This window comes from Labrus bergylta, chromosome 15 (genome assembly GCF_963930695.1).
Source record: "Labrus bergylta chromosome 15, fLabBer1.1, whole genome shotgun sequence".
Taxonomy (NCBI): Eukaryota; Metazoa; Chordata; class Actinopteri; order Labriformes; family Labridae; genus Labrus; species Labrus bergylta.
Window position 1 is genome coordinate 27,058,441 of NC_089209.1, and position 15,565 is coordinate 27,074,005.

Here is a 15,565-nt window from a genome sequence, read left to right on the forward strand (position 1 = left end):
AGACGCAGACAACTTCTAAGATGAAAAAGAAAGTCAGTCTTATACACCAGACTTTACGGTTTTTGTTTTTTTGAACCAGGCTGTAAACATGTTAATTTCTTCTGTAAAAAATGGCTAGTGTGGAATTTGACTGTTGCCAAGCAACCAGACTATTCTTGTTGCTGTGGTTTAAGTTATGTGCAAGCTCGCCCTAAGTGGTCGATTGATTCAGAGCTACCAATTTAAAAAGAGAAAAAACTAATTTTCAACCTTTATTAAAGTTCAAGGAAAGATCATTGAGGGCGACCCTCATTCACAATGAGAGAAAACGTATAAATGACAAACAACGAGTTAAACAAAATGAGATAAAGCTCCCACAGAAAATAAAATCAATAAACGAGCAATAAGAACAATAAAATATATACACTAAAATAATGTAAAAGCTTGACATTACTGCATTTCAGCAATTAAAATCAAATAAAACAGTTATAGTCAGGTATTGAAAATGATATTTCTAAAGTGTCCATAAGGGATAAAAGTTCTCAAATTCAGGTCCTGTTGTAAAATATTCTAGGAGTTTGCAGCACTAACACTAAGGGCGCGGTCACACTGGCAATCTGTACCGTGCCGTACTCAAGCACGATTGGCCCCCGCCGCTGCGCCATTCCCCCGCCGGCCGGCACGGCCCGCGGTCACACTACACAGGACTAACCGGGCCTGAGCACGATTACCTCTTGTACATAACATCGTAATACAACACATGCACGCTTTATGTTATTATGAAGCATGTTTACAAACAGACGGACTCGAGAAAAAAATAAAATAAAAAGGACACACATAGCACATGACAGCTACTTTACGGCTTAATTTCAGTCATTTTAATGAGACACAGCCATAAAAAAAGAAAAAAAGAAAAGAAAAGCGCGGCCGAGTCTGCACATCGGCGAATAACACAGAGAACATGACAGCTACTTTGTGACTTACATTGAATCATGTCAGTCAAATACGGCCATGAAACTCTGGATTTCTCCATAATGAAGGCTGTCAGCACTGACTAGCTGTGTGGTGTGCAGGACAATGACCTGCAGGGCTGATTTGAGGAGTGGGGTGGGGATGGCCTTCTGATGAAGATTCTCCACATACAAAAAGGATCATTCATTATTTTTGATAATTAAATTACAATTAAAAATGTGATTGATTAAGGTGTGTTTGTTTAATTGCGCGCCTAACTTGTTCTGCCAGTGCCTTGAGGGTGTCACACGCCGGTACTCCAATTACCTGCTCATCGCAGGAAGTGAGCTGCACCTGTTACGGCATCCCTTCCTCCTGCCAAGGTTTTATTACTGATTTCATGGGGTGTTCCTTTTGTTTAACTAAAAGCAATGACTTTCCCACTTGTACCCATATTGCATCTCTTTTTTTGTGATACTCAGATTTAACTCCTGTAGCTCAAAAATATGTTTATTTGCCTCTTACACTTACACCTCTCATTCGATGGACCTGAAGTTCATATTTTGCTTCTCTTGTCCAAACTCTCCATGACATCAACCAGTAAAACCTGCAAAAGCCTCATTTCAATACTACCAACTCCAGAATCTTTGCACCTGTTGTCATCACGCAATAACTCTTAATTGATCACCCATAAAACGCACACCAACCAAACATTCAATATATTAGAAACAACACATTTCAGTACTCTTTATGTGGCCTGTGATTGTCTTGCACAAGGACACTTCACAATATGTGTGTGTGTGTGTGTGTGTGTGTGTGTGTGTGTGTGTGTGTATATATATATATATATATATATATATATATATATATGTATGTATGTATGGGTGCTGGGGCTAAGGATTGAATCACAAAGCTTTCAACTGAGAAAACCAATCTACCACTGAGCCACAGCTGCTGCACAGTGACATATCTTCTTTATATAATCCCCAAGCTCTGTGCATAATTTGAAAGGATATTAGCAAATACAAATTACAGGATAGGCATATTGCCATGCTGTGTTTTTGTTTTTAAGTAGGTATTTATTAAATGCTGTTCACCATCAACGTCTAGGTACAAGTTCTCCAGCCCCTCTCTCATCATGGCACACGCTTTATAGAATTGCAAAAGCATAAAATAAAAGTCAGACACTTATGCCAAAGCTGCAAGAAAAAAACTTGAGGAAACAGTTTCACACATTGCGAGCCAGGAATTTGCACAAGTAGCTACAGGGCGAACACATGGTTTGATAGAGCATGCACTGTTTCACTTTACAGACATGGCAGCTGTTGAGCAGGGCAGGTGCAGGTCAGATCCTACACTAATTTGAGCTAACTGGTGTTAAAACATCATGAGAGCTCATCTTTGTTGATTTTTTGTTTTTTTCTGAACTTTATCCTCGTAGGGGGGAATACTTTAATCTAGAACATTTGTTGACCTTGAAAGATCTCCTGACCTCTGTGTCTCATGACTCTGAAGTTTTACTCACATTATGTTGGGAAGAGCTGAAAGAACAAGACATTCTATTGTCTCATCTTACCAGTTTTTAACACGTTGGAACACTGTTATTCACATTCATTTAATTCATAAAGGCTTAATAGACTCCAAACAAACTGCAGTCCAAAAATGAAAAGAAATCTGATTTGGTAGAAGGGACGGCTTGTCAAAACATCTGTGGTGACTGTTGATTTACTGCAGTGACTGCTGTGTCTGTTAACACACATCAACATAGAAGTTGATCATTGGCTAACCACAGCGAAGAACATGAAATCACATCCCATGTGAAGCTCTAATAAATTATGTCTGCAATCATTTTACTCTTGATTGGTTGATGGGTTATATTATGAGGCCATCTTCAGCCACTCAGCTGGTGATAAAACACTGGAGTGTAGTAGTGTCACTCATATTATCTCATACGCTCTTTTTGTAAAGCGTCTTGAGATAACACTTGTTATGAACTGGCGCTTTACAAATAATGATTGATTGATTGATTTTAAGTGCACAGGACAACCCGATCTCACATTAAGCCATGCAAGAACCTTGACATATTCTTGATCTAGCAGCACATACTGTGTTTAAAATGACATGAAGGCACATATTCCCACAACGTGTCAACATGATTCATATCCCCATTTGGTATCTCCTGTGAAAGTCAGTAAGTGAGCATGCTTGGGTGTGCTCAGGTGTATTATAGTAGTAGGATAAAGCGATGCCCAGAGAAATGTGTGTACATTCACTGAATTGAAGCAATTTCTATGGCCCAGTGGTCTGATCCATAGTTTGTCTGATGTGTCCTTGGGCAAGACACTTAACCCCAAGTTGCTTCAGCGGCGCGGCGTACGTATGGATAAGTTAAAACTGATGGACTCTTTACACAGCAGTCTCTACCATCAGTGTGTGAATGTGTAGGTGTGACCTGCGGTGTTAAAGCTCTTGGAGTAGTCAGACTAGAAAAGTCTGTTGGTTTACACCAGGGGTGTCCAAAGTTTTTTTAGTGAGGGCCAAATACAAAAATTTTTATTTGGGGCCGGGCCACACACTAGAGGTGACATATTAACACATGAATACTGTGTGTATTTCTAACTCACTTATAATCTGAAGAACATTGCACTCAGTGGGAGCAGTGATGCTGTCCTTTGGATTGAAGGATGGCTGACATGTCTGGAGTAAGTTTGGTGGTTGAGACACAAAGGACTTCACAGAGATGGCTATCAGTCATTCTGGTTCTCAGTCTGCTTTTGTTATGATTTAACAGAGAAAATGTTTGTTCACATATGTATGTTGAGCCGAACAGGCTCATCATTCTTTTTGCGTGGCGTCTCATCAGAGGAAACTTGGCATTATCCAAACTCTGATAGAAGTCAGGGAGGGAGAGAAGCTGATGTTGACTCTTCAGAGAATCATCACATTGCATTTCAATCAGTTCTAACTGCAGACTCTCTTCCACTTCTTCTGCATCCACCAGAAAGGGGGTCGAGAACAGCTTGATTTCTTTTTCAATGACAGAAAAATCTTGGAAACGCTGGTTGAATTCTGTCAGGAGAGATACATATTTCTCCTTTTTAGCAGAAAGGTCGGCCTTTGGAATAGCAGACTTGATTTCAGACAGCGCAGGGAAGTGTGCAGCATTAAAGCTTTGTAGTTGTGTCTCAAACAGACGGAGCTTTACACAGAAGGCTTTCATGTGCGCATACAGGTGAGGCACCAGCTGTTCTTTGCCTTGTAGGTTCTTGTTCAGTGTATTCAGATGATGAGTAAGATCAACTAAAAAAGCCAGGTCTGACAGCCACAGAGGGTCACTCAGTTCATGAAGAGGTCGGCCCTTTTCTTTCAAAAACTGGTCGATTTCTGATCTCAGCGAGTAAAACCGCTGCAGCACAGAGCCACGGCTGAGCCAGCGCACATCAGAGTGGTAGAGTACATCCCCGTATTCCGCATCCACGTCAGATAGGAAAGCTTGAAATTCTCTGTGGTACAGTCCTCTAGCGCGAATTATGTTGACAGTTTTCACAACAGTGTTCATCACATCGCCCAGCTTGACAGTCTTGGCACACAGTGCTTCTTGGTGGATTATACAGTGCATCCTAACAGCCTCACCTCCGCTCTCTTTTACCTTGGCGCACACCATCGATGCCATTCCTTTGCGCTCGCCGGTCATGGCCGGAGCTCCATCCGTTGTTACTCCACAGAGCTTTTCCCATTTAAGCCCCATCTTTTCAACGGCCTCCGACACAGCTTCAAAAATGTCTTTACCCGTCGTTGTGCCTTTTAGGCTCATCATATCAAGCAGCGCCTCCGTACAGGAAAAATTATCATCCAATCCCCGCAAAAAAATTAACAGCTGCGCGATGTCTGTGGCATCTGTGCTCTCATCGCATGCTATCGAGTAAAAATCAAAAGCACAAGCTTTGTCTTTCAGCTGAAGTTTCAAGTTAGCTGACAAGTCCTCGATTCTCCGCACCACTGTATTTCTGGACAAGCTCACATTTTTGAAATCCTGCACTTTTTCCGGGCACATTATTTCTGTGACTTTGATGAGGCACTGCTTTATGAAATCGCCGTCTGAGAACGGTTTGCCGTGCTGGGCAACAAGTTTAGCCACTTCATAGCTTGCTGTTGTGGCGTTTTCCTGTATTTTGTTTGTACGAAAAAAAAGCTGTTGTTGAGCTTGCAGGCTAGCTGCCATTTGCTTGACTTTCTGTGTTCGTTCGGCACCGGTGTACGATGTGTAGCTCTGATGTTTGGTCTCATAGTGCCGATGGACATTATACTCTTTCATCACAGCAACATCTTCCTTGCAAATCAAACAGACACACTTTCCGTTGACTTCTTTGAAGAAATATTCATTTTCCCACCGTGTTTGAAATCTCCTACACTCACTAGCTATTTTGCGCTTCTTCGGTGCTGCCATTTCTGGTGACTACTTTCGCGGTATAAGTTTTTCTTTGCTTAATTTTGTTTAGTGGAGAAGCACCGTTTCTGTGGCTGGCTCCATCTAGTGTTGAAACTGAGAAGTGCAACAGAGTTGAGCTCAAGCTTCTTGTACGGGCCATATTCAATTATATTTTCAGAATTTGCTGCGGGCCAATAAAAACTGCGGGCCGCAGTTGGCCCGCGGGCCGTAGTTTGGACACCCCTGGTATACACTCTTACACTTATTGTGAAGCAGAGCAGTCAGTGTGTTTACATGCACAGTTCAGGGGTTATGAATGGGATACGCATAAGTTAAGTGTGTTGCCCAAAGACACTTGGGACATGTGGCTGCAGGAGCTCCAGTTGAGAGTCGTCAACTGTACCAACTGAGCCACACAGCCACCCCCAGTTTCAGTCAGTTACTACCTCCTTCCATTGACTTATTACATCATTATCAATAATCGACAGTCGCCATTCCTTGATTGGCTTTCATCCATGTACAAATGTCCTTAAGTCCTAAAGCTGACACAACATAAACTGTGTCAGGGTGCACTCACACTAGGCAAAATTGTCCCGTACTATGCTTAAGCATGATTGCCCCCCCTCCCCATTCCCCCTCTGGCCTGCACTCACACTGCTCCAGGACAAACCGGGCCTGAGGTTATCTCTTGTACATAACGTTGTTATACAACACATGCATGGCTTTACGTGATTATGAATCGTCCTTAGTTTACAAGACAGGCGGACTGGAAAATAAAAACTAAAATAAATAAAAGGGACGTGCTGTAAGGTCTGCGTCCATACATCGGATAACTTGACAGCTATACTATTAGCTATACTAATTCTAAAAACACACTTTTATAGTCTAGCCTTTTTGTGATCCTTTATTTTTATCCTCCATCTGTTTTTATTGTTTTTATTATTATGTTTCATTACTGTGTTGTATGCTTTACTGTTGTTTTTATTGTTTTTATTATTACGTTTTATTACTGTTTTGTATGCTTTACTGTTGTTTTTATCACTATGTTTTATTACCGTGTTGTATGCTTTACTGTTGTTTTTATTGTTTTTATCATTATGTTTTATTACCGTGTTGTAAGCTTTACTGTTGTTTTTATTGTTTTTATCATTATGTTTTATTACCGTGTTGTAAGCTTTACTGTTGTTTTTATTGTTTTTATCATTATGTTTTATTACCGTGTTGTATGCTTTACTGTTGTTTTTATTGTTTTTATCATTATGTTTTATTACCGTGTTGTAAGCTTTACTGTTGTTTTTATTGATGGTGCTTTCTGTCCCATGATTAACACTCAAACATGACCTTGTTGTTTTATCCTGTAAAGCACTTTATAAACCTTGTTTTGAAAATGTGCTATATAAATAAAGTTTATTATCTTTATTATACTTTACTGACTTTGTGGCTTATTTTGAGTCATGTTAGTCAGATACAGACAGAACACTCTTTTCGCCATAATGAAGGCTGTCAGCGTTGTGTACCTATGTTTGTGCTCGTGCATGAACTGTAACCTCTTCTAAGTGTGCCAGGGTCAAGGAAGTGTACCGTGTTTGAGACCAGATCGGAGCACTCACACTAATCAAACAAACTGGACTTTAGGGGTGAAGCATGCTTGGGCACTGTACGGATTGCAATGTGAGTGCGCGCTTACAGTCTATCTAAAAATGTGTTGTTCTTGCTCTTACTATTGCCATTAGGGGTGTGAACGGTTACAAAAAATTGTAAACGGTTACACAACGTCATTTTTTTTCGTGTACACGGTTAACCGTTTTTAAAAAATTAATAATAATAAGAAAAAAAAGAAAAGTGGACCGCAATCGCGCTATACAACCAATGGAGGGTGCAGCCGCTTTTCAGAAAGATTCCTCTGCATCACTGCCGCCACTCAAAGTTGTCAGACAGATACAATTGTGCTTTATAAAGTAGGCCATATAAGTAACACAGAAAACATAGAAGTTATACCAGCAGGGTCTGTCTGTCGTGAAGGGCTCAGTGCGCATGTGTGTGGGTGGGGGAGCGAGTGAGGAGAGAGAGAACTAGTCGAGTGTGTGTGTTCGGCAGGTGTGTGCGAGAGGTACGTTCTGATGCCGGGGACTGGAGCAGAATAAGCAGGAGAAAGTCATGATGTTAAGTACAGTTCAAGCTCTGAGAGCGTAATAAACGGCCCGGTTCGTCAAAATAACAAGCCGGACTCTCCGTGTCTGTTTACACCTTGCTGCACCCCAGTGAAGTGACAGGGGTTAGCCCCCAAGTTGAGGACTACAACTTCGGCCCTGGAGCAGATAAATAAGTCTCCCCTGTGCGCCCTGACCACGGCTGGAACGTGAAGCAGGAAGGTTAACACTCCACTTAGTAATATGCTTCAATTCAGCGGGTTGTCTCGTCTGATCTGAGGTCGTAGTCGACTGGTTACCGCCGCTGCGAAAGGGCGGCATGGAAAGCCAGAACCCGCACAGGCACGTCCAAACAATGAACGGAACCAGAGTCAATCCCTAGGAGTGCGGCTCCTCCACGCCGCACTTCGCTGAGTAGTCTTGGCTGCCATCGCAAGTCAAAAGTAACTTACTTGTTACGTGACGTAATGCCCGGTGATCATTTATCACGTGCATTTGTGAGCACAGTAACGTTGTTAAAGTGGAACATTTGTAGCTTTATTCATCTTTAAATAAACAGTATGTGTTGTTTTTGATCAGAGATGATTGAATGCGTGTCTCTAAAACATTTTAAAATAATTAAATAAATAAAATAAAAAAATAAAAAAATAAAAAAATAAAACGGTTTTCGTTTATTGATTTTTCCTAAACGGTTATGAGTTACTAACCGGTTACACGTGTACACGTTCACACCCCTAATTGCCATGTCAGTACAGTTTCTTTCTTGCTTTCTTCTATGTTTTTATGCTCTGCCACTTCCAGGTCACAGTCCGGCACAGTCCAGCACAGGAACTATGGGGCATGCATAGAATGCAAAGGCCAGTTTGGATGTTAACTTGCGTCAAACTAACACAATAAATTGACTTCTTTTAACTGAGTGTTCCTTCGCTCAAGTCCACTGCGCTCGCTGCCACCATAACCCGACCTCGGATCAGTGGAAGAAAATGGATGGATAGGTGGAAGCTAAAGTCAATTTAACAGCTAGTGCTCTTACAGCTAAATCCCACTTCGAGCCCTGTACAGGCCAAACACCACACACACACATGATGAGATTAGTGCCAGCCATTACACATCCCACATATGCACATAAGTGTGACTATTTCATAAAGATCTTACACCAATGTGAGTTTGTGGTTGTGGAAGTACAACATGCATGCTTTTGAGTGATGCACTTGACCTGTGCAGTGTATGAATGTGGGATACAGCAGGAACATGTCGTCCTCCTGATTTTGGATTTGTCATTATGCCTTTTTATCATGCGTCTAAAGGTTGTTTCATTTTTTGCAGAAACGTAGATTATTCACACTAATTGATAAATAACAGACTAGAAGACAACATTCATTACTGACTTCAGGCTCTTTTGCTTCTAGCTGGCAGTGTTATAGCAAGGATGTTCAAGGTTTGAATGGAGCAGAATGTGTGAGAGAAGGACACCCTTAACATGTATTAATCTCCTGTTTTTCAGGATGAGAAGATTTCCATTAAATAGAAGCAAGAGAAATGATTTTGTTTTATCACAGACAGACTTCAGTATGGTCGTGGTTCCATGACACCAAAGTGAGACTTTTATGAAGTAATCACACACGTGCATATGTGCCCGTGTATATAGATGCTCCATGCTCCGACTCCGGACTGCCAGAGCTTAGACACAGCGGAGCCACTGGAAGCTTTCGACATTAAAATGAACCTTCCTTTTATCACATGTAACTTTGTCCATTGAAGAGCGATTGAAAGAGGTCTTGGACGGACCTACCCCCCATGTCACCCTGTTTGAATCAAACGATCAGCTCACAGTTTGAGCACACCGGGTTATTTGTGTGTTTTTCCTATTGTCCAATTCACCAGTGATTTGAAACTTATTGTTTCTGATTTGGTGGGATCGGTGACGTCTGAACTCAAACTAAGGGTTCAAATCTGGCACTAAGGCTTTTTCTCCTTCTACTAGATGACTCATGGCTGCATGGTGGTGCAGTGGTTAGCCCTGTTGCCTCAGGGAGAAGGTTCCTGGATGGAATCCCAGTCGTACAGGATCCCCTCTGTGTGGAGTTTGCATGTTATCCCCGTCAATGTGTGAGTTCTCTCCAGATACTCTGGCTTCCTCCCACAGTCCAAAGACATGCTCGTTAGGTTAACTGGTGACTCTTAATCGGCAGTGGGTGTTTTTGTGAGTGTGGCTGGTTGTCTGTCTTTATATGTCAGCTCTGTGGTTGACTGGCGACCAGTCCAGGATGTAACCAGCATCTCCCCCTATGAAAGCTCCAGCAAGATCAGCTCCAGCCCAAAAAAAAGGAATGGGAAAAGCAGTATAGATAATGGCTGAGTGGATGTGAGTTAGATAAGTTTATTTATTTAATGGATTATAAATTTAACATAATAACATTAAATGGTCTCTCTCATACATTTAATGTTATTATGTTAAGTTTATAATCCCTGGATCCTTCAATAAACTTGAAAAAATGGGCCAACTGAGGGTATTCGACAAGGTTAATCCTTTCAATATTTTATAAAAACCAATAAATCAATCCACAAAGGTCAATCACAGCAGTCCTTTTCTAGTCTGATTTTTAAATCAACCAGGGGAATAAGACAGGCTTTTCAGAGAGGAGGCAAATCAAGTGTGGCACCAATGGCACATTTTTCAATGTCCCCATAAAGTTGAAGTTTTTGTCAAAACAAAAGATTTCTAGTCGTCTCCATGGTAACTGTAGACATAAACCAGTACCTGATATTCCAAAGTCGAAGATGGCTAGATTAACAGTCATGAGCTCAGGAGGCTTCAGTTTGGTCTTCCGTTTAACAGTCATATAAATGACATAGCCGTTTCCTGTTGCAGATAAGATCCCTGAAAGAGAGAGAGGGGGGGCAGAGGGTCGGAGGTCAGTACAACGTGCATTTCAGAATCATCAGTCACAATGGGGTTTTATTCTACATAGACCTACATTTGGTCTTTAATTGGGTGAGATCAGCCTTCTTTATATGGGAAAGCAAAAAGGAAAACTTGTTAATGGACTTTTTCTTACTTGGTTGCATTTATTTAAGTACCATACAATGTGTTCTTATTGCTGATAGGTAAGAGGAGCTGCAGCACATTTGATGGCCTTAATACAAAAAATATTTTATGTTGCATGTACAGGATTTGATTCACTGTCAATATAGAGTCATGTCAATGGAAGAATAATGGAAACTTCCTCAATAAAGCCCTCCACTACAGCCGAGTTGTATTGTTTCATGAGATTTTCATATTAATTGTTGAATGTTTACAAATTGCTGAGGATTGTCCAAAATCTACTTTTTGGTGTAATTGCAAAAGGCTGGTAATCATAAAAAAACACTGAGGCCTATATTCTATCACTTTGTGTTTCAGGGTGGCTGAACCACAGCACAGTGAGAGCTCCACATACACACACAGTCAGACATGCATACACACACAGCGCTGTGTGTTTATTGGTGAATTTAACCAAATAGGCTGTAAACTTTGTTGAAACGTGAGATGTTCCGATAATAATTTAGACAAATGTTGGTGCAATGTAGTTGCTTGCAAAAAGTTTCAACAACGTTTACACCCAGTTTGGTCTCAAGGGGGAATTGTGACAAACACCCTTATTATAGTGTACATTCAAAAATGAGCAAAAAGTTCCTCAAATAAAAGTATACCTCACTTGAAGGTAACTTAAAAAGGTCCCATAATATGCAGAATACACTTCATCAAGTGTTTCTAACTCTAACATGTGTCTCCAGTCTGTCTACAAACCCCAATCATGAGAAAAGTCTATCCTCTCCATCTTTTGCTTGCTCCACTTTTCAGAAAATGTGTGCTCAAACAGGCTGTTTGGCAATTTTCCCTTCATGACATCACAAAGGGCAGTAACCCCTCCCCCAGGTGGGTGACACTCCCACAGCTAGGTGTTTGTTCTGCCCTCTGAGTCTGACTTCTCACCGTAAACAATAGGGCATGGAGCGAGAAAGACCGAGACACCCAAGCCCTTCCAGAGAGGGGGTGTGGTCAGACACAGCTCATTTACATATTTAAAGGTACAGACACAGAAACAGCCTGTTCTGAGCCGGGCTGAAATAGAGGGGTTTATAGACATGATCAAATACAGGATCAGAGTGGATTTAGAACAAGAAACTTCACACACATGTTTTGAGGAGCTCTGAGAATTATTCAAACTGTTTGAAGAGGAGGAGAATATGTGACCTTTAACTAAAAGTAAAAGTCACCTTAAAGAAAACTACTCGTCAAAGTCTTAAAGTATAGCCAAAGCATCACACTGACACTTAAGTATCAAAGTTTTCCGGTGTTAAAATTAGTAAAGAAAAATGTACAAGTCCAAAGACACAAGATAGCCAGATGCGGGCCGGCACAAAGTGTAACCATTCACATTAAATGTTCAGAATAACAGGTTCAGGATCAGGTGACTTTATTTGTACTAATAGGGAGATTTGTTTGGCGCTAGCAAGATTGAAATCCATCATGATACACAGATTATAAAACAGATGTAACAAGAAACAACACGAGAGAAGGTAAACTATTTAAAACCTACTGAGATGTGATAAAAACATAAAAGTGCATCAGGGCATAAAGGAGAGAGAAGTCTCAACTAACAAAATCAATAAATAAACACAAATACCAGCAACGGTAGTCAAGTAGTTAGTGCCCTCCAAGTGGGTGGCAAGGGTTCAAATCTGACCTGTGGCATGTAATTTCCTACTCTCTCTCTCTCTCTGTCCTATCTCTAAAAATAAAGGCTTTAAAAAGCCCCATAATAAACCTTTAAAAAACACAAGTAAATAAATGAATAATAATAGTAATAGTATCTTCAGCCAGGGTAAAAATCAGTTTGGGACATAAGTAAATAAATAATAGTGCAAATATGGCTACTGCTTGTTCAGTTCAGAGACAGCAGCAGGAACAAAGCTATTTTTATATTGCTTCTTTCTGCAGCGTGAAATTAAAAACCTGTCCAGAGAGGAGACGCTGAACATCACTATGCAAAGGGAATCATCTTTTGAAATCGAGCTGCTGCAACTGTCTCGTATACAGTGACGCGCGGACTCACCAATCAGTTGACTCGACCAAATAACGACTTGGTTTAGGGAATTTCTGTCTTTCAAAGATGTGTGACTGAACCATGACACCAAAGAAAAGACTAATTTGATAAAACCATGATAGAACATGAAAGGATGATAATATGAATGTGTTCTGCAGCCAGCAGACGGTACATTTTCACTATAACTGTGCGTGACTGTTTGTGAATTAGATGCTTTATGCAATGAAGCCCATTTATTTATTTATTTATTTATGTATAAAGGGTGGCAAATTTTCCCAAGATGACTGCATAACGGCCCAGGGCATGCACTGACGCACAGAGAGGCTGTTTGCTCTGTAGCATAGTAAGAGGTGCATTAAATGTTAGCTGCGTGTTTTCTGATTAAGACGCTGTCTTTTTGGTTTAGTGGGCCCAAAAGCCACGCAATCCTTTTGTGAATCAGGCCCTCAGAGTTTACAAAGCAAGAGCCCTGATGTCTCAGTGAATGTCTCTGCAGCAAAGTGTGACACATTTCTCTGTGGTGTGTTTAAATATGTGCACTTTAATCTTCTTTTCCACGTCAGTTGTTAATTTCGTCGTTGTAAGCACCAGCTATCAGGGACCGTCCAGGACACCCAGTGACTTTTTTGACCACCTTCTCCAACCCACAGCAATGATAAATCTGCCCGCTGCTCCAAACACAGCCCTCTAGAATGCATTGATTTTGCTCGAACATGCAAAGTCAGATAGCCAATACAGACGATTACATTCAGATTTGATATTGTAACGAGGTGTCCAATATTAATATAGTTGAGTAAAAGTAGAAGTTGCAAAAACTAAAATACTTGTACTTTGTGACTTAACAACACTGATAACCGAATGACTCTAACCATTACAAATGCAGCCGCATGTAGAGTCAGAAGCGTGACATTTTCACCAGACATTCATCGAAAGTGTCTGTCAGTGAACACGTTGTGTCTAATGTGCTCTGACACATGAAGGATGTTCTGATCTTAAACAGCTGAAGTGTAAAATTGTTCTTTGAAAATATGTAGACCAACTTTATGCTTGAGAAAACAACATGTAACAGTATTATCGCTTCAGGATATATACGGGAAAATAATGCTTAATCTGTTCCTTCTGCAAAATAAATAGCAACATAATGGAATAAATCAGTAACATGCAGAGGATCAGTCATGTACAGATATTTCATATCAATCATTCAACCAATCAGTGATTCAACCAATCAGTTTCAGGTCCATCCACTCCCTCCCGTTTGCCTCTTTGCTTGTAGAATCAGCTCATCTGCCCATCCCCCTCTCACACCTGTTCCCGTTGCCTGATTATCCCTGATTATTATTACATTCAGCCAGTCCACTTTCACAAGCCCTCTGCCAGATTGTCTTCATGATTAGTTGTAGCTTTCTAGCATTGCTTAATCAGTTTAGACTCCACAACCCTCTTCCTACAGAACATTGGAACATCATTTTATCTTTGTTAAAATAAGGTTTTTTTGCCTGAGTCTTCATATGAGATTATTATGGTGAAAGTTGAATGTCAGTTTTTTTTATTGATCCAGATGCCCACTATTTATATTCTTTGACTCTCTATATCGTTAGCCCATTCCTTGGGACTATCTTGGCATCGTTTTGGTCCATTTCTGTAGCTCTTGAGAAAAGCAACAATTTGGTTTGTCAGTATAAAGTACAAGTCTCAAGTCATTTATGATATCTTGCGAAACATTAAAGGACTGCTGCAAATTCTTGGCTGCAAGATGTACAGAATCAGCCGCACAATATAAAACTTTGTCGTCAGCAAATTGGTGCACATCACTGTTTGATAGAGAAGAGTCAATATAGTCTATATGAATAGTAAATAAAACTGGGCCTAAAACGGCACCTTGTGGAACACCTTTTGTTGCTGTTAAAAAATTAGAATAATCAAGTCAAGTCACATTTATTATAAAGCACATTGAAAAAAACAGCAGTAACACACCAAAGTGCTGTACAAAGCATTAAAGAAACAACATGCTACACATTCATAAATACACACACATGCACAAACAGGATCCCATGAACATGCAGTAATGGAGAGATCTCAGAGTGAGGGGGCTGCCCACATCGAGCGCTTCTGATCTGTTGGAGGAGGGGTCCGGTGCCTTGCTCAAGGGCACCTCAGCAGTGCTCAGGAAGTGAACTGGCACCTCTCCAGATTTGGTTCGCACCGGGACTTGAAACGGTGACCCTCAGTTGTCAGACACAACCGAAGTCCCTACAGACTGAGCTACTGCCGCCCCAATACAGGAGTTTACAACATTTATAAGACAGAAAGCAATTTAGAAAACCTGATAGAAACTGCCTATTAAGGACCACTGGACTCAAATGCTAACATATAAAAACTTGAAAGAGTCAATAGAGGTAGCAGACCCGATGCAAAGGGGTAGCAGTTCCACGGTTTATGGGCTTTGACTGCAAAGGCACGATCCCCTTTGAGCTTGAGCTGTGAGCAAGAAACAGCCCGGAGTCCAATGTTAGATTCTAAAGAGTTAATGAGGTCAGTTACGTACAGGGAAGCCAAGCCATTCAGGGCTTTAAAAACAAACAGTGTAACTTAAAATCGATTCTGAGGAGTATTGGGAGTCAATGAAGGGATATGATGCCTCTTCCTGGACCCAGTCAGCAGCATGGCTTCAGTATTTTGGACCAGCTGCAGGCGGGACAGCGACGACTGGCTTATCCCCATTTATAAAGAATTACAGCAGTAAAGCTGGGAGGACATGAACACATGAATTACTGCCTCAAAGTCACTGATTGGTTTTAACTTTGAAACTGTACGAAGCTACTAGGAGCTGGATTTGACTACTGCATATATAAAGCAAGTATCAAAAAACAGCCAAGGTTCCTGCCGTTGACATATTATTTGATTTGATGGGTAGATAAAGCCATTAATCTGTGTAAAAGTGGTATGAGAGGTTGTGCTTCTGGATG

At 40.9% G+C, this 15,565-nt stretch overlaps 1 protein-coding gene across 1 annotated transcript in view; it reads right to left on the reverse strand.

Moving 5' to 3' along the window:
* The window catches only part of opn5 (opsin 5), a 75,611-nt gene that overhangs the window by 21,553 nt on the left and 38,493 nt on the right, over nucleotides 1-15,565 (reverse strand). Inside the window, exon 3 of the mRNA XM_065964147.1 lies at nucleotides 10,271-10,390. Within this exon, the coding sequence (XP_065820219.1) occupies nucleotides 10,271-10,390 (120 nt within the window). The remainder of the gene's footprint in view (nucleotides 1-10,270; nucleotides 10,391-15,565) is intronic.